Source organism: Haliotis asinina, chromosome 14, assembly GCF_037392515.1.
Source record: "Haliotis asinina isolate JCU_RB_2024 chromosome 14, JCU_Hal_asi_v2, whole genome shotgun sequence".
In the NCBI taxonomy this organism is placed as follows: domain Eukaryota; kingdom Metazoa; phylum Mollusca; class Gastropoda; order Lepetellida; family Haliotidae; genus Haliotis; species Haliotis asinina.
The window spans coordinates 28,795,812-28,820,147 of record NC_090293.1 but is presented as its reverse complement, the minus strand read 5'-3'; the positions used below and the strand labels follow the sequence as shown (position 1 = coordinate 28,820,147).

The window sequence follows — 24,336 nt, the reverse complement described above, 5'->3', positions numbered from 1 at the left end:
CCCCCTAAAATGTACACATCCAAACACTTTTCTCACCCCAACAGATTAATAACTTTTTCACTTCATTAAATTGTCATAGTTTAATATGACAGATGATGAACTACTTTCCTGAACTTTCCTCGAGAAAAGATCAAACTAATTGCAAGACCATCGCAGAGTTATCATCCTAAGACTCATCATCCTGACTCTCCAACCATCCTCCCAGAAAATGACCATCACCCTATAAGATAAAACTGTATTATCAACAAATCTTTTTCATTAGCTCTGTTCCATCAGGTTTCTTTACTCCACAGTACTTTACTAAAAAAACAATTCCCTTCTTTCTCTTTTCCAAATTCACAAACCAGATTCCCCCATCCAATATGGCGCTGTCTGCAGCAATAAAATGAGTGTGAGGTATTTGTCATCACCATGGCAACACACTAACATGTGCATCCTTGTTCACACATTATCCTATCAGGCGGATGCAGTCTGCACAACACAAACTGTGCTCTCAACCACATCAATATATTTAACAATATCTTCAAACTGTTAAGTACAAACATAATATCTACCAATAAGTTCATGTTTAGAGAGTGAGTGATTTCAAACTAAAACACCACAACAGATATCATGTTTGGATATAAATACTGATATTTTAGTCATTTACAGTCAACGTAAATTTCAAATAAAACAATGAATAAATTAATATTATTCTTTCACCAATACACCTGCGGTTGGTATACGTAAGAAAATATATCATTCAGCTGATGCTAAAATAAAAATAAAGCATAATGCCCTATTGAAACTGAATCCTCTTTTGAAACTGAATCCCCTTTTGCAACTGAATTCCCTCTTGAAACTAAATCCCCTCCCCTCTTGAAACTGAATGCCCCTTTTGAAACTGAATCCCCTTTTGTAACTGAATCCCCTGTTGAAACTGAATCCCCTGTTGAAACTGAATCCCCTTATGCAACTGAATTCCCTTTTGTAACTGAATCCCCTCTTGAAACTGAATCCCCTCTTGAAACTGAATCCCCTCTTGAAACTGAATTCCCTTTTGTAACTGAATCCCCTGTTCAAACTGAATCCCCTGTTGAAACTGAATCCCCTCTTGTAACTGAATCCCCTATTGAAACTGAATCAAACAAACCATACGGCATATAGCCTAGAACACAGACTTTGAAATGATCAGTGAAAGATATTAAATGACATGATTCAAATTATGAAACAATAGTGAGTAAAATTTGATTATGGTACATATTACAATAAAAGTACACCAAAATAAATTCATTACTTGGCAACATAATTTTGTTTCCTTATTGATTTACATTTTTTTTTACTGAAAAACTATTCAAAATAATTCAAACAGTAAATGATTAAATTACATATGGAAAAATATTAACATCACAAACAAAATAGTATCATATTCAAATCTCCTGATGTAACCATCCATAAACTCACTGCTTCATTGCATAAGAGTACAAAAAATATGTTGATCATCGGATGAAAATATTTCTTTGCTAAAAACGTCCAAGCAGAAATAAATACTTGTGCTAGCAGTTTACATCTACAAAATACCTGAAAGCAGGATAAAACAAAACCAAAATGATACAGATTCAACAACAAAAGTACTAAGTATGACGAGATCTCTTTGACTCACGGAAAGTATTAATACAATAATGACAAAGATTTCTGCAAATATGTGAGTGAGTGAGTGAGTGAGAGAGCTGGGAAAAATGCCGCTATAAACAATATTCCAGTTATATCACAGCACGTCAGATCAGGGTGGGAGGAAGGCCCAAAGCCTCACACATTTAACACTTAGCCGTGTTTGAAATGCCTGATGGCCTGGCACCCAGGACAGGTTATTTTCAACACAGACTGCCAGATTCTCAAATTCACCTCTCCTATATATGTTAAAATTCAGACATATATATGAAGATATTCATCATGTTTCAGGATAAAAAAGCAATATTAATTCACTTGTAAAAATATACGATGAATTCCAACTGGATGATAAACTATGTTGCTTGTCAAACCCAAATTATTTGCAGGCAGGTTAGTTTTGGTCAGGGCTGACCAGCCCTGTGGTCTGGCTGAAATGTTTGGGAGTTTCATACCTTGCATGATGCTGACAAACCCAGAAACATTGTGGCAAACCAAAATCAAAGCTTCCTGGATGCTGTACAAAACAACTTTAGCGCTACAACTTCCTTAGCACTAAGATCACTTTCTACAATGGCACCCTGGGATGCATCTCTGAGCAGCAAACTGCAGCACAACACAGCCATCCACAAATCTTCAAATCATTATTAAAGTAAACAGATTTGTACATTTGAATGACATTTAGAAAAGACACAATATTCTTTCCTATTGAAGATATTTTTAAGTGAGTTTAGTTTTACACTGCTTTTAGATATATTCCAAACATTTTGTGGTAGGCAACACCAGAAATGGTCTTCACACACTGTACCCATGTCAGACATCAAACCCAGATCTTCCGTGTGATGATGGAATTCTTTTACCAGGCTACCCCACCACCCTTAAGTGACAAGTAGATCTCCAAAACAAGTAATTAAACTAGTCTGGCCACATGACTGGACTCCTGACAGTAAACACCCCTTGCTGTCATGCTGTGGAGACTGACTGACTGTTCTGTAGGACACTAACATTGACATGTCTCAGGCACTCAGTGTATTTGTTGATGATCTGTAGACAGGTGTTCACTGATCAAGGGATCACATGCCCATCTGCATGTCAGCGAAGTTGTAGAAGTTGTCAATCTGTTGCAGTGCCGCTGAAAGGTTCTGGCTCACGAACACCAGTCCAGTTGTCCCTTTCGTAAGATCCACAACTGTGTCTTGGCAGTGTTTTATTGCACCGGTTCCATTATACTCTAGCCCAATCACAGGCCCTGAAACAGTATAAAACACAGTAAGAACTGACATGATAAAGCGTCTCATTCAGTCTGGACCAGTGTATGAAATAGTTTTTCCAAATTTTGCCAGCCAGTTGGGCTAGCTATGCCTGTAAGTTACTATCCCACAAAATAATTCAACAGTCTGAATATGAATATCATGGGTTTCTAATGTGATGAACAGTTTTATCAAGCAATAAACCTGCATTATATAAGAGTTATATAACGTAATGAGTGGGAGAGGGTGATATATTTACAAAATGACCCCACAAAAATTCACTGGTCAGTGACTGGCCAAACTGGAATTTTACTAGCCACAGGCTAGTGGGCCAGCAGCTATTTCAAACATAGGTGTGGACTCGAAAAAAGCAATGACTGATATAATGAGCTGTCTCTTAGAAACATAATCAAGACAAGCTTGTGAAAATGAACTGGCCATCACAGGCTTCTGTGACTACTCAGCATCTTGCAGCCACTAAGATGGTTAATATAATACATGTATGTTCTTGGTGAAGCTAAAGGTGCGCTCTCATGGTGTGATTTGTAGTGAAGACTTGTAGCATGTAACATAGTTGCAACAATAGAACATCCATTTGAAATCACATACAACTGGTCAGAGCCGAATCGTATGACATAGCAAGCTTTCAACCAATCAAATCACTTAGACCTGTGTCCACCTCGGTGTGACATCACTATCGTTTATACTGACATTATGTCCATAGGGAGAAAATCCTTCAGCAATCTTGGATCTTCTTGTTCTAGCTCTCTAAGAAATAAATTATACTCGCAGCCTCGTTCTGCCTCAGAAACTAGTTGCGGACCCACACTAATTTTGACTTTCTCATCTCCTATTATAATGACTGAGATGTGTACAATGAAGTATGAATTGTATGCAGCAAAGTACACAAACTACAAAGTCATCACGATCTTTGTTACTACATATACTACAAGTTGTTAAAGGTCACATGCAACCAAAAAATCAAACATAATTAAAACACATTTATCACTTATTCATGACATATAATATACATTGCTGCTTTTAAAAAAGCAAATAAACACAATTATAAGCGTATAATCGCGATTCAAAAGTGCAATATTTTGTACTTGGACTTACTTCCCCCGAAACGAAGCCCTCGGGAGACCGAACCCAGTCATAGCAGGTGGATATGCACTCAAGTATAACGACGGCTTCCGATTGGCTGTTTCATTTGCTGATATGCTTCATTATGGGTTCATTGTGTGTACAGAAAGATGATCTGTTTGATGGGCATTTTAGAAGTATAGCCAGTCACAAGAAAGTAAGATTCTTTATGGATAACAACTTCTTTTTGTATACTTGATGCGTCGTTTCAGTATGGATTCATATACTGTTGTCAAACAAAATCATATACACGAAAAGAAGTTGTTATCCATGAAGAATGTATATAGAGATGTTGGGTTTGGAAAATACATTTTCTCTGAATTTGCGCTCAATCCAATAAAAATCCTGCGTGGCTGGAATCTGTCATTCTTCCAAGTACAAAGCAGGACTTGAAACTGACAAGAGTTTGCACCAGTTTCCGTCAGATCCAGTCATCCGAAAAAAATGAATGTAGTTTGTTTGCAACCCACAGACATAAAAACATGTCATGTGTATCACACGTGCCTAATTACATAATGTGGCAGACACGGGACTCGGGTGCACAAGTTATAAATCAACTTATTTTCTTTACGTCGTATTGTCTGATAGGTGTTAAAATCAAATTGCACGTGGTCAATGATTGAAGCTGTGTATTGCATGTTGTCTTTAGCAGACAGGCAGACAGACATATAGGTGTAAATAAACCAGACACGGAGCTTTCTCTGTGACAGAGACTGCTTACCACAATCAACAAGTTGTTTTACGTAACGAGTAGATTATTTACTTGTTTGTGTACACAACCAAGATTAGACTCCTCCTCACGACCTCAGACGCTGGGCATGCATACTGTTTCAAGCTCAGCGAACCTATTCACTGCGCATGCGTCATGGACGCAGCGCAGCACAGCTGCTGAAACCAGTTTTCCCCCCAGCGCTGGGGTAATTTAGTAAAACGTTTGAACCCCGATTTCGCGGGCTTTTTTTTCATCGCGTTTTTTTCAACTTTATAGGCTGAATTGGCATTTTTGATGATTTGTTTCGGTAAGTGCATACCGAAAGGTACCAGAATCTGCAAAGTTGTGTTTTACGTTGCATGTGACCTTTAATATAAGTCACAATATGAGAACACACAAAAGGGAAGCAACTCTGCACAGATATGCTCTAGAGCTGCTATACCTACCTTGTTGTACTGCTAGTGAGTAGGAATCAGTGCCAAACACTCGTTGTGCGTCTGCAGCCTGCATAGAGACCTCCTTTGTCTGCATCAGGGAACAGTCCGGCTGAGGAAAGAGCAAGCATGAAGATGTATCATTTTTCAGTTTCACAAAATTCATATCCCTTAAGAGAGGTAACTGATGGTAATTTACCTTTGTCAAGTGAATTTGACACACTTCTAACGCACAAAAGAGAATTTTGAAGATTGTCGTCATTAGAAATTGGTATGTATTAAAACAATAAAAACTCATATCATTGTGAATTTGATACACATACTATAATGCCAAGCAGCCCTTTTGAAGATTGTAGCCATTACTCTCTTGTAAATATGAAAACAATTACAGAACACTCACATTATCATTCCTGATCATCAAGTGAATTTCATACACATACTATAAAGCCAAGAGTAGTTTGAAGATTGCTGCCATTAGAAAGTGGTAAATGTTAAACCAATAAAAGAAAATTCACGTGACTGTTCGTGATCGTCAAGTGAAAGTGATACACATACAATAATGCCAACAGCATTTTGAAGATTGTACTTTAGATATGAACACAACCATAGAATACTCACATGATTACTCCTCATCGTTTCTATAAATGAGATTGCCCGGTCATGTGAGCCGCCATCATTGAAGAATATAATGAGACAAGACTGGAACAGAGAGGTGAAACTATGAAACACTGTGTGAGTCTCATTCACTTATGAGTATACAGACACAAAGCTGGAACAGAGAAATGAAACATGAATCTCATAGGTAGAACTTAGTCCATCTGATGACACAGATTGACATCACCAGGCTTTATCACTGTCTCCTATCACTAGATCACAACAGAATTTTTCTTGCTCATGAAATTGAAGTTGACACCAGAGCAAGGAACATCTCAAACACACTGACACTGATTCAAAATTGTTGCCTGACTGCTCACTGTGTAACATTCAGTATATATTAGACTTACCCATGTTATATTTTGCTGGTTCAGAAGGGATTTCTTACACCATTTGTCACGGCAAATTATTCACCGTAACACAGGTGGGGAAAAAAATCACAGCTTAACATTTGTTCCACTAACCCAAATGTTTGTGCAATAACAACTTTCGGTTGGTAACACTGCAATCTAATTTTCACACCTCATCTGACTTTTTCCGCCGTGTGCCCAGTGTGTAAGGGACACAACTCTTCCTGGCATCATATGTGATCTGTAAAGCAGCAAACTCATCCCCAGTTGGCAGTGGAACATAGTCCTCAATATTCACCTCCTAAAGTAAAGAAAGACATGACTTAACATTTAGCACTCGTGTCCCAAGCATTACAATGATCAAATACATATTTTATGCCGTACCGAATAGTAGCTTCTTGATTTCAGTAAACAGGAATATTTTGGAAAACTTGCAATCTTTATCTTGTGTTTTTTTTGTCTAAATGATATTTAATATGAAACAGTTACTGTCAACAATCAAGTTACTGTACCCATTGGCCCACATCTCACCCCTACTCCCTACTCCCTATCTCCCACCCCCAAGTCAAAAACAAATTGAACTGGATCAACCTCTAAAATACATGTGACCCCTTCCTCTAACCACAACCTCAGAAAGGAAACAAACTGTACTGGATCATCCACTAGCCCACCTCTCATCACCTTCCCCAAAGTAAAGAAACAAAATGGATTCAGTTACCCACTGGCCCACATCTTGCTTCGTCATAATAATGTCCCCAAGATGCCAGGTTAAGCTGCTACTTACCTCTGCAAGGAGAGAGAAGTTTGTTTCCCCTGGGGCAGGGGTAAAGTCGTGGATGTTGCTCCAGTTATTGTTGAACACAGTCCTCTCAGCCGCCTTCATCTGACCTGCAGACAGACATGAAAGCCATGAACTTCCAGGCATTGCAGACCAGACATATTTTGTCCTAGGTTCATAAATCAAAATCGAAAAACATGTTGAAGAACCACATTAAAATCAACAAGAAAACCACAGATACAGACGTAAAACAGCATGTAGATCTAAAACCATAGACAACAGAACACATAAACATGCCATAAATAATCAAAGCTGAGGGCAGATCCCAACACTAGGGACCGCAGACAGAGTCTTACAGTACGTTTGATTCCTAAACAGACCCAAGCTGGATTTATGGCTTTGTGCAATTTATATATTCAAAAGACGTATTTATCAAAAGTATTTAAACAATCAGAAAATTAAAAATGACCTGGTCAAAATGATCCATGATTGTTTTACAATGAAATATTCATCCTTTGTGACGGAAAAAATCAATACAGTCAAGCAGGAGATGTTTGACCATGAATAATTCATCACAAGGGATACACATTGCGATGATCCTCATCTTTCAACAGGTTCTCATGAATATATCTAGAATGACCTATAGGACAGTGTTGCATAATAACTACATCACATATGGACTGACAACCCAGAGATCCATACAAAATAATCAATACAATACTGTGATACTTATTTTCATTAAATCTGAGAAGATCCAATATTTTACATTTTACAAATTATTTCAAAATTACTTCTAAGTGACTCATGAGAAGCTACAAATCATAATAAGCCACAGGGGTAGAATGTGTGAACATTGCTAAATAGGGCAAAAGGCCTGACTCCCTTCAGTCACACAGTCAGGATCTTGTTCCTCAAAGCGATCATAGCTTTATGACAGTCGCAAGTCTATGCTTAAGTAAGGGAGTTACGACAGTTACAGCGCTACGATCAGTTTGAGGAACAGGACCCTGGACAACATTCTCCCATGTCCCTCAAACTTACTGTCTAGCTGTGGGTAGGAGCACTGGAAACAGCCGAACTTGACATTGTTGGTGGACTCGATGATGGGCTGAGAGCCACAACATAAGAACATGTCCAGCCGGCTGCAGTCTCGCGTCCGGAACTGCTGGCATGCAACGATGGCTTTGATGTCTTTGCAGTCACGGAAAAACACACTGTAACGAAGACGAACTTTGAAGAAAATGGTCCAGATTAAAGATCATGTTTTTCTAGAGCATTACATTTGATTGTTGCTCCATTCAGCATTATTCTGGATATATCACAATGGCCTGTAGATAATCGAATCCTGACAACACAAATCAGTAGTTGTCATTATGGGATATTACAGCATGCCATCAGAGTATGATGTAGCACTATCAGACAAGTCTGGGCCTACATCTCCGAAGCTCTCTTAGCGCTAAGATTATTGGAAGTGCCAAACATTAACATTAGCTTATGACTATCTTAGCACTCAGAGAGCTTCAAAAATCTAGGTACTGATCTGTACATCCATTTAGTCACCCTGTGCTTCAAGCTTAGACTGTTGATTGAAATCTGGTGTGTGGAATACAATACCATCTTATGCCACTTCCATATAGGTGCTCTTCATTATGTGAACGATGCAAGCTTTCTAATATGGCCAACAGTAATAACACAGTATATAATCATAATTATGCCAAAGTGGGGTTTTGGGTTTTTTTTCCTACTAGGTTTATTAGAAATGATGTATATTTATTCTTGCTATATTACAAAGGAGAAAAGAGCTAGAGCTGCATAATTCCAACAAACCTTGTTTTAACTGGTCCAAGGAACATTCGGCAGTTTGTGCAGTCATCTATGGTTATCGTTGCAGAGTGGTCAAACACATAGATGTTGCAGTCCTAAAAGATACCAGGAAAAGTACAAAACAACATTCACAATGACAATAACGCTGAAGATAAAAATTATTATCATAATCAATAATCATCAGCAACTGATTCTTTAATCACACTTATATTTATAACATGTTCTCCAGGAAGAATACACAAAGCCATTTAAAAGTACAGTGCACTCTGTGGAACTCGGACTGTCTCTCAGTCCCAAAAAGGTCCAAATTAGACAGAGTGCACTGTAGTCCAAAAAGGATTACTCTTTCTAAGTAATGTTCATATTCTTGTACTTGTGTTTGGATGAGTGAGTTTAATTTTATGCCTTATTCATTACTATTCAAGCCATATGGCAGCAATCTGTAAGCAACTGAGTCTGGACAAGACAACCCAGTGGGAATTGATGACATGCACCAACCAAATCAACGAGTCTGACCACCCAATCCTGTTATTCCCCTCTTACAACAAGCATGGTTACTGAAGGCCAATGTTCTAACCCAGAGCTTCACTGGTTCTCTCAGAATGAGTGTCATTTAGAATTCAACCAAACAAACATATAACATATACAAGTATTGTAAACTAAAGGGTATGTTCTGCAGAAACTGGTGATAAAGCAGCAACAATATGCTCCCCCCTCAACCCCACCCCAACAAAAAAAACCAGTTACACAATTGTTGTCTGTAAGCTTTACAAAGCTTACACATAACTTACCATGGTAATTATCAATAACAAGAAACAGAAATTATTCACTTCCAGTTTTGACATTTTATTAAAATTTAGCTTAAAACTTGTGGTAGTTACCTCACAGTTCTGTATAACAAGTTGTTGACCATTAACTGTTCCAGGTAATCGACTGACAGTTTCATTCTTCAAGTTCTCTATGATGAAGTCTTTCACATTCACCTGGGCTCGCACATCCCTGAAACCAGTGATAGAGTTTAGTTTTACGCAGCTTTAAACAATATTCCATCAATATCATATGGGGGAAACCAGAAATGGGTTCCATACATTGTCCTCATGTTGCGAGTCAAACCTGGGTCTTTGGTATGACAAGTCTTTAACCACAAAGCTACCCACAAGTCCCGCTGAAATACGTACCCACAGATGTTATGTTTGTTTGTTGTGTTTGTTTTATTATAAGATATTTACATAGCGCACATTTCCATGCAACTAGTGCTTGCTCAATGAACTGGTATTTTTTCCCTCAATCACTGGATGTCAATCTCAATGGCACATCATATTATTAATCTCAACTCCCTTGGGAGTATACAATCCTTCCTGCCTCAAGGCACACAGAGTTCATGTGGCTATCTCATCCTAGCGAGGTACCCAATCACAGCTGGGTGGACTTGGACACATAATCACAGTACTTCTCCAAGTTCACTGCAATTGCTGTACCCTCAACTAGGTGTTAACAAGCATACATGTGGCCACCATCTTGTCATATATCAACGGATTGATTTGTTCTTTTAAGTGCAGAGGGTTGTGGTGTGTACACTACAACTAGCAGTTGTGACAACACGGACAGGGTCTGCACACAAGGTTGACTCCAAGGTGTTTATAGCAGGTCACCGGTGGGCTCAATCCCGATACCTCAACCTCACTCAATCACTATCCTGGTGTTTCAGTCAGCTTACCTATCGTGCTCCATACACTTTTCACTCTTCAGCATTCATCATGTATGATGACAGAATGGATATATCCAAGTCAGGACCCGACAATCTGCTGATTGGTCCAGGAGCACTGACCTACTGAATTAGGAAGTGATGCTATCCAGGAACCCAGTCAGTGAACCATCCAGCCATATCACTGACCTCTTACAACAAAGTATGCTTTGGTTGTTATTTAACACCACACTCAGCAATAATCCAGCCATATAGCGGCATTCTATAAATAATCCAGTCTGGACCAAACAATCCTGTGATCAGCAATATGAGCATTGCAATTGGGATATGATGACTATGTCAACCAAGGCAGCCAGCCTACCGACACAATCCTGAACACCAATGCTAAGACATCCGTACAAGTACAGAAATGTATGGGTTTTCGTACTTATAGACAAGTCTTCATCATGACAACATATATATTGCCGCAATATTAACTTCAAGAAAAATTAGTTGAATTCTGATTGGTCAATAGCCAAAGCATACAAAACCATGTGGGTGAAATTTGCCAGAGAGCATGTGGTTGCCAAATGGCCAATTGCTTCGAAATTTTAGAGTTGCCATAATTTCTTTTCTGTTTGTGTCAATACGTAGAACCAAAAACTAAAATGTTTCTGTATTTCACTTGATGTTTAACACAAAACTCAAATTCTATCAAATTTATCATAAACTAAGCAATCCCAAGTTATTTTTGCCTTTACGACCGTTCAGAAATATCAAGGTGAAATGTTGTGCATCTCAATCTGCCGAAAGTTGAATGGTGTTGTTTAGTTAAATAAATAGATCTCAGGGTAATAAATTCATCATCCAGTGCGCCTCAAGAAACACAGAATTTACAAGGGTCTTACATTCTGTACACCCTTTTTAAACATTGTGTAACTAATATTATTCAATACATGTTGCAATAGCACATTTACAGGTCAACATGGTTAGATTCATAAGAAGCTGATTAGGTTCAATGCAGGATAAGTCGGTATGAAAAACAAAAGTCCATTTAATGTTGGTTGAAAGCCTCAAGTGATACAATATTTTCATAAAAAGGAACAAAAGCAGGGAAGCTGGAATTTAAGCCAACAAACATAGGCTCCTGCAAAGCCTAAGGTATGTAACTCCAAACAAATTGTGAAACCCTGGAATACTGGGCTGGCAGTAAGTGTTGAAATGTCAATGTCCTTTATCTGATAGGACGTATACATTGCTTAGGACATGTTAACATGATTTGAACATCAACAGCTGACAGCATGAGTGAGTTTCATGCCACTCTCAGCAATATTTCAAGGATATGGAGCAGCTGATCAGAAAACAAACAAGTACATCTCATTGTATTTTGTGAAGTAGTCTTGTAGAACAGATAGTAGGACTAAAGATTGTGAAGAAAAATGGATAAAAATATCCATACTGTAATATCCATAATATACCTACAACATATGAAAAAATCACAAATTTATTGTTACTTCAAAACCATGATAAAAATTTAACAACCTATTAGCATGATCAGCGTCAGAATGTTACATTACTGACTTGGTCACAGGATATTTCAATTCAAAATACACAATATGAATCACACAATTTTCCTGTTCATATGACAACTTGAATTTAACAAAGTAAACTGTAAGTCAATGGTCATGATGAAATACAAAACCATTCAAATTTCCACTTTCGCAGACCTAGTTTGTCCGTACATGCAACTATACACTTAAAAACATTTTCAGCCATACAGACATCAAAATCATGATAGCTTTCTCAAACATTTTTTGAAGATTGGACTATCATGCACACAAACAACTTATCTACATGAACACTGTCTTTAAACAGCTCTTGTAGATACCACAATTTCAGCAGGGGTAGAATCCTACACATGCTACATGTCTTGAGAGAATGAGTTTAGTTCTACGATCAGGCTCCACAGTAATCAAGCCATATGGTGGTGGCCTGTATGTCTTGACTGAGCCCCATGTTGTTCAGTGGTTACATTCTTCACAGAAATCAATAGCAATGACAAGCACTTAGCAGTCTGGGTCATTACAACACAACGCAACTGAAGCAGAACATTGAACATCTTAATCAACTGCTGTTCAACATTGATAATATTGATTACTTTCATATGTCAGTACCTGCGTAAACATGATGAATGTTTTGGGAAATACCTACAGCATATCACATACATCATGACTATCTGTGCCACAACAGACAAGATTATTTACAATATATGCATGGGAAACTGTATTAGATTCTTGAAAAGAAATACATTGAGTACATACAGTCTAGTTGGGTCAAAATGATACCAATAAATCACATTTTAACTCCCAATCCGTTCATGATCAAACAGTCATTTCGACGCAGAATTCAATGAAAACATCCAAGTCTGGAAAAAAGTTTCATTATTTTTGTAAGCAAACTAAAAATGTTACTTAAACTATTCTCTGTTTGTTTGATTTTCCTAGTGAAGTTTCAAGTGGGGAAAGTAACTGTGGTACTATTGCAGAAACAGCCTCAAAGGAGTAAATCATGTGCAATTGTGATGTCTATGCAAGCATAGCTAATCAGTTTATTGACATGGTACATTGGTACATGAGACAATGAAATTCACCTTTGACATCAAGTCCATTAGTTTCAAAGTTTGACTTTTTAAGGCAAAAGTGAAAGATGTCGCCTTTAACATACCCTGCGTAAATTTGTTAGACGCACTGGATGTGCAGTTGTGTTGTCTGAAGGACATCTGAAAAATGTATATATTATAGACAATGTGCAACCGAGTCAGGCACAACCAAGAGGGTCGTATCAAAATCTCCACTTTAAAAGTTGAAACTTGACTGTTTTCAGAAAGAGTAAGAGCAGGCATTGGGAAAGAGAGGGGCCATGGGCCATTCTGCACACTAGAATGAAAAATGGCCAATTAAGATTTTACAATTGACACAAGGTTAGTGGCCCATCCTAAAATTAGAAAATGGCTAATAATCTTGAAAATGGCCTATTGTTGTCAAAGTTGTCTATCCCAATCCCTGTAAGACATGCTACAAAAAGACCCTAGAGCAAAAATAAATATGTTATAAGAGTGGATGTTCTGTTACCAACAACGTAAGAACCAAATAACAGAAGTGAAGAAAACTTGGTGGCCACACCAGGAGCGGCACTCAAGACATAAATCACAGGGGCTTCCTGGAAAATATGTAACTCTGGGTGCTTTATTCCCATAATCCCGTAATCAAACACTTGATTACACTCCTATTTCATGACAAACTAAATACATACACTGGTCTTCCTAAAATGGAGGTCCCAGCGAAACCCATATATATGACATAAATGCATACATGAAATAATCCAGCTAACATTTCATGAAATGAAACACTCTTCAGATGGTGTTTACCAACCCTTATCAAGAACATTGTAAACATGGCAGTGTACATGTGTTACACTAGGCAAATAGCTGGGATAATGATCACTTAATTTCCCTGAAACAGTTAATAGAGTTGTTGTCATTACAGGGTCAGTTCACCAGACTCAGTGATTCTACTACACAAGTACTTGTATCCATATTGTGTAGATGAATTAGGGCTGTAGGGAGCCCAGGGTAGCAGGGGGGCAGGGGGCACCTGCCTCCCTAGAATCTTTTTTACTGATTTACTTTGTGCATCAAACTATTAGCATAACACTGTTTTAACGTGGATGGTGCCTCCTTTCTTTGAAAAGCTAACTACGGCTCTGTGCTTATGATGTCAATCACTGATCTGTCTGGTCCAGAGTCAATTACTTACAGCCTACCAACGTATAATTGGAATATTTCAGAAAGCAGCAATCAGGTAGATATGGGATGTTATTTCCTGCATCCTATACGCATAGTAATCAACAATGGATGAACAATATCAATTAGAGAGTCCACAAAGACGCAGAGCAAGTCCAAATATTTTTGGGCAAAAATTACGATCAAGTAACATTAAGTTATGACTGAGTCTGCGTCAAGTCGGGTTATGGTATCAATTGCAATTTAATTACCATGACAATGTTATAAAAATGATGCACAATACAAAAACAGCAACTGAACTACAACCATATTACAACATAGCATTGATAATAATATTAAAGTGTCTGGGACCCGTGTTTTGTATTCCAGGACCCCTGAAAATTGTAGTATGAGTCCCATGGACCCTCAAATATAGGACTCAAGGTAAATGCCTGAGCAATAAAAACAACAAAAACCAAAGGGAGTACAAACAATATTCAAGAATAACGTCCAGTACAAGTAATGGTAAGCAAATCTCACAAGCCTGTGACCCTACACTAGAATGGGACACTACAATCAATTTGTGTCATCCCAAAAGACTATTGATTCGATTTCCTCGTAAACACATTAAGCCAGTTTCATGTTTAATGTATCAGTCATGAAATACTAATGAGGCTGTTTGTAGACATACAGGAACTCTGCAGTGGGACAATGGAACACTGTGTTTGTCATAAACCTGTATTTGGTCATTATTAATGTTAAATATATCCAAATTCTAATTAGAAGTCACTGAGATGGTCATCTGTGTCAAACACTGTTACACTGGGAGACTGATGCAGGTCTTATATGCTTACAACATTGATCAACCCTTAGCAGGTATGGTGTTGACATAACTAGACAAATGTTGGTAACTGCGCCAAAGAATCTGAACATAGGATCATGGTTTGGGGGCACACCAAAGGGAAACACTCTTCTGTGTGAACTGCACCAATTTAGTGAGGGGAAAAGTTTTGACACAGCTTCTAGCAAGATTCAAGCTATATCATGATGCAACACTTGTAGATGATAACATAATGATGTCCTCTTGCTATTTGCCTAATGCCAAATTGGCTGCATCATGTTGAACACTTTCGTTAAAAAAACGATGATCAAAACTCACATGTTCAGCTTACAGTTTCTATTCCAGTTTCTCGACAAACATCAAAAACATAACAGAAACATATCCCTGTATCTAATATATATAGCATGTTCTAATACATTTGATATGGTGGCAACATCAGATCTACCCTTCAGTTTCCAGAACTGAAGCAGTCTAAATAGATGTCTACGACATGTATTATCACTTTCAGCATGTTCAACAACAGAACTTATCGACAGTGGACATATTTGTCTGTCATGTGATGTTCAATCCTGAAAATATTGGCAGTAATATTCATAAATTCATGACATCATACTGACTAAGTACATGGTCCCAATATACTTTTGTTCAGGCCCTGAGGTCACCTGACGGCTTTGATTAGTGCTGAAATGTATTAAATTGTTCGTTCATATATATACTAAACATGACATAACTGTTCCATGCAAACCCTGATCTGATTGGTTACTGGTTTATCACACAGACAACAATAACATTTTCTATCATGTGATAAAAAATGTATCACCTGCTCATTTGACGACATCTTCTGCACTTGCGTTTTGTCATAACAGTACAAGATTTATGAAATCCGAGCAGATGGCTGATACACTCCATGGTAAAACGGTTACTGAATTACACCACAGGCACCACCCTATCTCCACCGATGAAAACAACATACACGCATTTGAGTCCGCCTGCTCCTCATCGTCACAGCAAATATTTTCATCACTATGTTGGAAGGATAAATTTCAGCATATTATCCATGATTCATTGACGTCCTTTATGAAACCAACCCAACCTGAACTTCAAACAATAATCAGCTTGAATTGAATTCCTTTAGCCATTATCCAGTGTTTACTTATAAATACTGACATCACTATGACATCAACATTGGTGATCTCATTTCAATACATCTCAAGCATGTCAGGAACGTAATACCAAACAATGTTTAATTGACATATTTTCATATTTATCAAGTAGGCATGACATAAACGTAATTAAAGCACTCCCACATGTTCAAAATGAGTACACTAGCATATAAATCTGTACTGAAGTCATTGTACCAAGAAAGCCTTCACATAAACGACCAATTTGTTCAAACCTTAGCAGGGAACAATCCACATCAAAGCTCTTACAAGCTTGTGGCCAACCAAACACAATACAAATGAAAGTTGATTCGTATCCAGATCACTAATCGCATGCAATCAACCATGGCCGATTTGTAATCCTGAACAGCTATCAGAGTTAGCAAAGCAACGACACATTCACAAAACACTCCTTGTGTAACTCCCTCACAAGAGTATCAGCCGAGCATCGTGAAGCAAGACCTGATAAGGACTGAGTCAACCAGACCTGGGTTGTGAAATATGAATTAGTGACATGGAGCAAGGAGTAACAACATTCCTGTGGCACTTTCACATGGAAATAATCAATGAGGTATTGATCACCACAATGAATGGGAAAGGCCATGAAAATGAAAATATTCCTTATTCATGACTGACCTGCAAGAGTGGTTGATGGGAGTAACTTCTAATCATGGGGTTGATTAGAACATGATGTAATTTCAAAGATGGGGATGTTTTCATCAACAATGTGCCAAACTTACAATGCTATGAATATAGACATTTTTTCTGCATAAAGATAGTTTGTCTGATGTCGGTCACATGCACTAAATCAACATGATTCTTTAATCTTCTATAAGTTCATAAAACTGATTTACAAATCATAAGATGTTATCTTGTGCCCACAGGTCTGTGGATAATGGCTGATCACGTTCCCTCGATTCTACTTAAGATCATTACTCTGTGTTCATCAAGTCAGTTGAGGTTGAAGCCTGACCACCCGATCCCATTAGTCACCACGGATCTTCACTGATAGATAATGATACAAATGTCCACAAGTCTAAGTCATGATACTGTTCACTTTACTGAAATTTCAGAAAAAATATCACTAAGCTCAATGACTTGCCATATTAAATATATCCCCTGTTTCAATTGTGTTAAATGGAGAAGTTACAAATCCCATCTGATTTGACTTACAAACAAAGCAGGAAATTGCAATCATGTGAGCACATGCTTCCAAACAATCTACGAATAATCCTGTTAAAACATGCACAATAATATACATGTAATCACCAATAAAATTATATTTCAAACTATTGGTTTACCTTTTCAGAAATAATATACACTTCCTTTTAATTGCCAAATTCAAAGAAGATATTTCAAGTAACAAAATGTATAGCACTGTGGTTAAGTATGAATTGAACTATGTGACAAGTTACCTTTAAGACTGCTGCAGATTACCTGATGATAATACGGTATTCTTTCTGCATTTTGTTTAATGTCACATTATTCCAGCTGTGTGATGAAGGGGTGTAAATAATTTATTCTGGAGCAGAAAATCAAGACTTTGATATGAAAAGTATCAATCCACACAATCTAAACAGCGGTGACACTGAGAAACATTAACCACTCTCACACCCTGTCCTCCAAATCCAAGTTGCTAAGGTCTTTGGTTTGGTTGTTCTATGCCACACTCAGCAGTATTCCAGTGGTCTGTAAATAATCAAGACTGGACCAGTATATCCAGTGATCATCAGTATGAGCATCAATCTACACAAATGGGATACCATGACATGCGTCATCCTAGTCAGCAAACCTGACCACCCGATCATATAAGTCATCTCTTTCAACTGAAAGTCAGGTCTAAACCAGATCTTCATTAGTCAAGTCAGTAAGGTAGAACTCCTGGTACAGCAACTTCAGGTACTTTTAGTACAAAATGACCATGTTTCTGCTCAACATCTTCAAACTCAACATCCTCAAAGATTGTGACCAAGTTTAACAACTGTTCTGCATCATGTTTTGGTTTTTTATTTTTTCACCATTTACACAAACAGAAATTAACAAATCAGTCACCAAACGAATTTTTGTGAAATAATACAGCTAGACTCCATATCCGGCTTACAAAAACCTTAAACCTTGTACAAACCTACAGAGTTAGAACTGTGGTTTAGTACCCTTGACCTTCCAACCTACCAGGAAACTTGACCCAACTTTAAATCTTGTATGTTCACTTTAGCAAATATAGCAAGTGAGTTAAGTTTTACGCTGCACTCACCAATATTCTAGCTATATGGCAGCAGTTTGTAAATAATAGAGTCTGGAGCAGACAACCCAGTGATCAACAGCATGAGCATCAATATGCACAACTGGGAAGCGATGACATGTGTCAATCTAGTCAGTGAGTCTGACCACCAGATCCCGTTAGTCGCCTCTTACAACAAGAATAGTTGTCTTTTATCAAAATATATCACAGAGTTAAAAAACATAAAGAAAGTCCAGTCAAACTATATTGACCATATCATGAAAGTCCCTTACAGGTGTCAGTAGCAATGTTACTGTTATCACATCAGACTGTTTAACTATAACGACTGTGTTAGAGACTGTACTTAATATTTCATATACAATGAAATCATCACAGCTCTACATTATGAATAGTCCCTTGGATCCCCAACCAAACCAATAGTCGCATGTATCTGTTACCGTGGCCTAGCCAAGCAGTCTGGTTTAACAAAAGAACAAAACACTTTTTATCATTTATGGATGTAAATGAAAATCAATGTCAGTTGCCATCAAGCCCAGTCTGAAAATACCTTCTTGTATAAACTGTGCAAGCACCTGTCAAACTGGTTATATGACAGGTGCTCTTTCGCATATCACTGTTACCACAGCAACACTAAACAAACATTCTCTCTGGACCACAAGACAAAGCCTCCGACATATATAAACGACTAATGAAGTCAAAATGAGCTCTCCTCTCTGTGATATAAATAATATGCCTTACATTATCTCTACCAAATAATCAATCATTAATGAACATCACAATCATTATCTGTGATATCCAATATGATAGAAATCAATATGCTTATTTCAAAAACTCATTATCAGCTGGTAATATCATCAAGATTCAGGCCTTGTTTGTGGTTGTGTTTGAGTGAGTGAGTTTAGTTATATGCTGCACTTAGCAATATTCCAGATATATTGCGGCGGTGTGTAAATAATCGAGACTCGACCAGACAATCCAGTGATCAACATGAGCATCGATCTGTGCAATTGGGAACCGATGACATGTGTCAACCAAGTCAGCAAGCATGACCACCTGATCCCGTTAGTCGCCTCTTACGACAAGAATAATTGTCTTTCATGGCAAGCATGGGTTGCTGAAGGCTTATTCTACCCAGACCTTCACAGGTTGTGGTTGTGTTTGAGGGTTCTTGAAGTCATTAATTGTAATAGTCTCCAGAAAAAAACAGTTTCTTATAGATGAATGTGCTGTGCCTTGCAGCTTGTGTTGAATACTGTCTATTATTTTAAACACTGAAAGTACTTTGAATATGAAATATTTCCTGCAACCATGTTACTTTATCCTGACTCCTAAAATAAATGTCTAAAACAAAGCGATCTTAAAGTGCATAGATCTAATGCAACTAAATGCTACAAGGTTTTGATACTTTCATTACCATTTTCAAAAGCTTTTAGATTACTGATGATCATACTGACATTAGTGACAACATGATAACCTGATAATCATACATTGGTTATGTCGTCGTTTAACTCCACACTCAGCAATATTTCAACAATAAGGCTACAGTTTCTAAATAATCAAGTCTGGACCAGACAATCCACTAATCATCTGCATGAGCATCGCTAAATGCTATTGGGATACGAGTGAGTTTAGTTTGACATTGTCTGTAGCAATATTCCAGCAATATCATGGCAAGAGACACCAGAAATGGGCTTCACACAATGTGCAGACACAGGAAATCAAACCCTGTTCTTTGACACAATGATGATTGGGCTACTGTCAAATCAGTCAACCAAGTCAGCGAGTCTGAGCATCCGATCACATTAACCATCTCTTACGACAAGCATGGGTTGCTGAACACCTATTCTAGCACAGAGTGAGTGAGTTTAGTTTTACCCTGCACTCAGCAATATTACAGATATATGGCGGCAGTGTGTAAATAATCGAGTCTGGACCAGACAATCCAGTGATCAATATGAGCATCGATCTGCACAATTGGGAACCGATGACATGTGTCAACCAAGTCAGTGAGCATGACCACCTGATTCCGTTAGTCGCCTCTTACGACAAGCATAGTTGCCTTTCACGGCAGGCATGGGTTGTTAAAGGCCTATTCTACTCCAGGACGTTCACGGGTCTATTCTAACGTGGATCTTCATGTGTCAATAATCATACAAATGTCCATAAGTTTACAACCCACAGTCATGATAAAGTACAGTTAAATGTCACTACAAGTAGCGACATGTGATTGGAACAGAAAAAGATCATGTGTGTTTGCAGAATAAGCTACTAGATAACTGTTTTCCTGTTATGGTTTCAGTACTGCAAATGCAACAGCTAACTTAAATTTTCATCTGTATGGAGTGAAAATATGATACTATAGTCATTGAGCAAAATGGCCACTGGCCCACTACTTCATGGCTAGTAAATATCCAATCAGGTCAGTAAACATTCAGTCACTGACTAGTGAATTTTCACAGGTTCATTTTTGTAAAAATATTGCTCTCTCCAACTTGTTAAATTATAATACACTTTTATACCATGCAAGATTATTGCCTGATGTAAATCATCATTGTGATATCACTATTATCAGCTTCACGATGAAACCAGTGTCCACATTCAAATTTTGGACTAATAAATTATTCTGTGGTCTCGTAACTTCTAAGCATAGATAGTCCAACTAGTTTGCAAAATTTCGAAACTGTTTCATTCACTGATTACAGTGTATAATTTTCTAATGATAGCTTTATGATTATCTTAGCCCTGAGATCATTCTTGAAAATCTGTAAGCAGAAAGACATGCTATTATAATTTAATAAGCACTTACTCTGAATAATATAATGCCACAAACACAGCACACACAGATCACTAGTATGCTATGACCAATATTTTTTCAAAAATACTTAAACTTCTATCACAGACTCAAAACCTCAAAACAAAAACAAAAAACTCAAAAATGTATAAATAAATAAAATGATGTCAAAAATTACAAGAATCACTGCAATCTTTAGTAAGAAAGACATATAAGAAAGAAAAGCCTACTGAAGCTTTGCAGAATCATGGTCAAAGGGAGCTAACTCTTGGTCAACTAAATGAAAACTGTGTTGCAAACTTCCTTACAAATGCATCACAATTTACAGGCAATTTTCTCATGACGCATAAAGAAATATTGATACAAAAAATTCCTAAAACATCTGAAAAATGCATTATGTTTTTGACATTGTCTAACGTGCGTATATCAGGGTTATGCCTCAACTCACAAACATTTGTGTACCCACAAACCCGGAATCATTTATCTTAATGGTCCTTGCAGGCCAAATGAAGAATAGTGTAGAGAACTGTATGTTTTGATAACATCTTTAAAACCTGGAGTGAATCATTGATCATATGGACTGATGGATGGTGCATCTAAAAACCAACCAAACACTTTTCAAAATCATTCATAAATGTGTTGTGGGTACAGTGAATAATATTAAATTGTGCGTTCCTCTTGATGCAGTGAACTTTATTTTCTGTGTCCATTCTCTACACTTGTGTGTACTGAACGCACATTTGCCACTCCGCCAGACCCTGCTTATAAGCCACTATTTTCCATATTGACAATGTTGTTATACCTTAATCAACATAAATTATACTTACTCACTGGGTAACTATCTCTCAATCTCAGATTGTCATCAAACAGCAGAGTGTAGTGCTTAGTAGCAAAAATACAAATCCATTATTTTCTCAGAAAATTCAGTTTAAAAATAGGAGATTTATATTACTGTTAGGTAATCATATTATATGAAGGTTATGTGCATTCTCAAAAATACTAAACATTGTCTAAAACACCAGGTTCATTTTTCTCAACAACCTCAAACCATTTTCCCTATTTTTTCAGTGAAGAACATTTTGTCTTTAAAATATAACAAATAGTTCACTTGACAATATATGGTTTTCTGAACATTCCAAACAACTATTTGAAAATCCAAACTGCATGCAGTGAGACTGTTATAATGAATCCTCCATCCCAGTTGAACAGATCAATACTCTGGATCACAGGATTTCCTGGTCCAGATGCAATTATTTACAGACTGCTGCCATGTAGCTGGAATACTGCTGAGTTAAACAAAACGTAAACCAAGTTGGTGTCCAATTTTGTTGAATTTCATCAGCACAGCATACCTAATCACTTTGATGTCTGCAGAAATAATATAATTAACAAGGCTGCCTACACTTGTGACTTCCAGCATCTGCAGAAATACAATGAAGAATTATTCTTCACAAAAACCAAGCACCAAACTTTGCAGACTACTTTCCCACACACAAAGATGCCATTATACGCATCTGAAAACAGTCTATCAAATTATTGTAAAGTTAATGGTTGAAAAAATCTGATATGGTACTTTTTAGCTGAGTTCATGACATATAATTTGTTATTATTCTTGATAAATTAAATAATATCAAAACAGAACTTTGCACAGTACCTCTCTTGTAGATTTGAAGTTGTTGGTTGAGGTTACCAAAATACTGTTAGCATTTTTAGTCTCAAATTATGTAACTTTTTAAAATGTTTTGATATATTCTAATAGTTCCTATTCAAAATTCACCATCTCTCCTTCACACAAACATGGTGGTTGCCAAATTTGAAAACAATCCAACAAATAATTTTCAATTTAGTGACTGAACAAAAATGTAGGGGTGAAACAGTACACTTTCACCACCATACGGTATGAATTGTGGTACAAGGCCTTCAGTTCGGCATATATGTTAATAATGCTGAAAACTGACACCCAGAGCCAAACTAGACCTTACCTTGTTAATAAGGTCCAACCAAATGCATTTCTTGTTTTATGGCTTTTTGCCCACAGAAAACCCAAAAGCAAGAGGGGAAAAAAATTAAATTAAAATCACTAATCAAGGTAATATTCCATCTAAGCACTCAAAGCATTTTACTTTTGACAATTTATGAAGTGTAAATGGGTCGAAAAACAATTTAATAAAGATTTTCTAAATACTGCTGTATACTTTTTCACTCACACAAAAATGTCCTCGGACAAACAGAATTCCTTGGTATAACTATATATGGGCTTAAGGAGCATAGTGGGCGAGCTGTCTTAAACTGTAGGCTAGTGATACAGCGAGTTTGATGTGTATGGATCCATCCCAACTGTGAACGGGTGTTAAACCTTGGAGCCCACTTTGTGTGTAGATTTCAGTGTTGGCACAACCGCTGGCGGTACACCTAGTGGCTGCACGAGTTGTGTCATCCTTAGGAAGTTGGGATTGTACGATACACAACCCTGTGCACTTAAAACAACCCTCAAATCTGTTAATATGGTGTTGCTGACATGTTGTGGCCACATGAATACTTGCAAACACCTAGTTGCGAGTACAGCAACATGCAGTGAACTTAGACAAGTACTGTGAGTGAGTGAGTTTAGTTTTACACAGCACTCAGCAATATTACAGCTATATGGCAGCGGTCTGTAAATAATAGAGACTGGACCAGACAATCCAGTGATCAACAACATGAGCATCAATCTGCGCATTTGGGAACCCATGACATGTGTCAGCAAACCTGACCATCCGATCCCATTACTCCGCTCTTACGCCTTTTATGGCAAGCATGGGTTGCTGAAGGCCTATTCTACCCCAGGACCTTCAAGGGTCACAAGTACTGTAACTATGTGTCCTGGTCCAACTAGTTGTAAATGGATACCTGACTAGGACGAAAAAGCTGCAACAACTCAGTACACCTAGTTGCTGCAAGAGTTGTATGATCCTCAGGGAGTTGATAATATGTGCCACTGAGACTGACCTTTATAACCATAATCATTACAAACTGCAATGGGTTATGGATTAACTTTAACTTAAA

At 37.5% G+C, this 24,336-nt stretch overlaps 1 protein-coding gene across 2 annotated transcripts in view; it reads right to left on the bottom strand.

The window, feature by feature from the left end:
* Positions 1-326: 326 nt before the first annotated feature.
* LOC137261669 (protein XRP2-like) overlaps positions 327-24,336 on the bottom strand; it is a 28,658-nt gene continuing 4,648 nt past the window's right edge. Inside the window, exons 1-9 of one of the 2 annotated variants that reach the window (XM_067799445.1) lie at positions 15,919-16,007; positions 9,674-9,791; positions 8,796-8,887; positions 8,010-8,182; positions 6,975-7,078; positions 6,363-6,491; positions 5,805-5,885; positions 5,199-5,298; positions 2,365-2,896 (exon numbers count right to left, since the gene is read on the bottom strand). In XM_067799445.1, coding sequence (XP_067655546.1) covers positions 2,721-2,896; positions 5,199-5,298; positions 5,805-5,885; positions 6,363-6,491; positions 6,975-7,078; positions 8,010-8,182; positions 8,796-8,887; positions 9,674-9,791; positions 15,919-16,007 — 1,062 coding nt within the window. In that variant the 3' untranslated portion in view covers positions 2,365-2,720. Of the gene's footprint in view, positions 2,897-5,198; positions 5,299-5,804; positions 5,886-6,362; positions 6,492-6,974; positions 7,079-8,009; positions 8,183-8,795; positions 8,888-9,673; positions 9,792-15,918; positions 16,008-24,336 lie in introns of those variants that run through there. The other variant, XM_067799446.1, reaches the window with a different exon arrangement.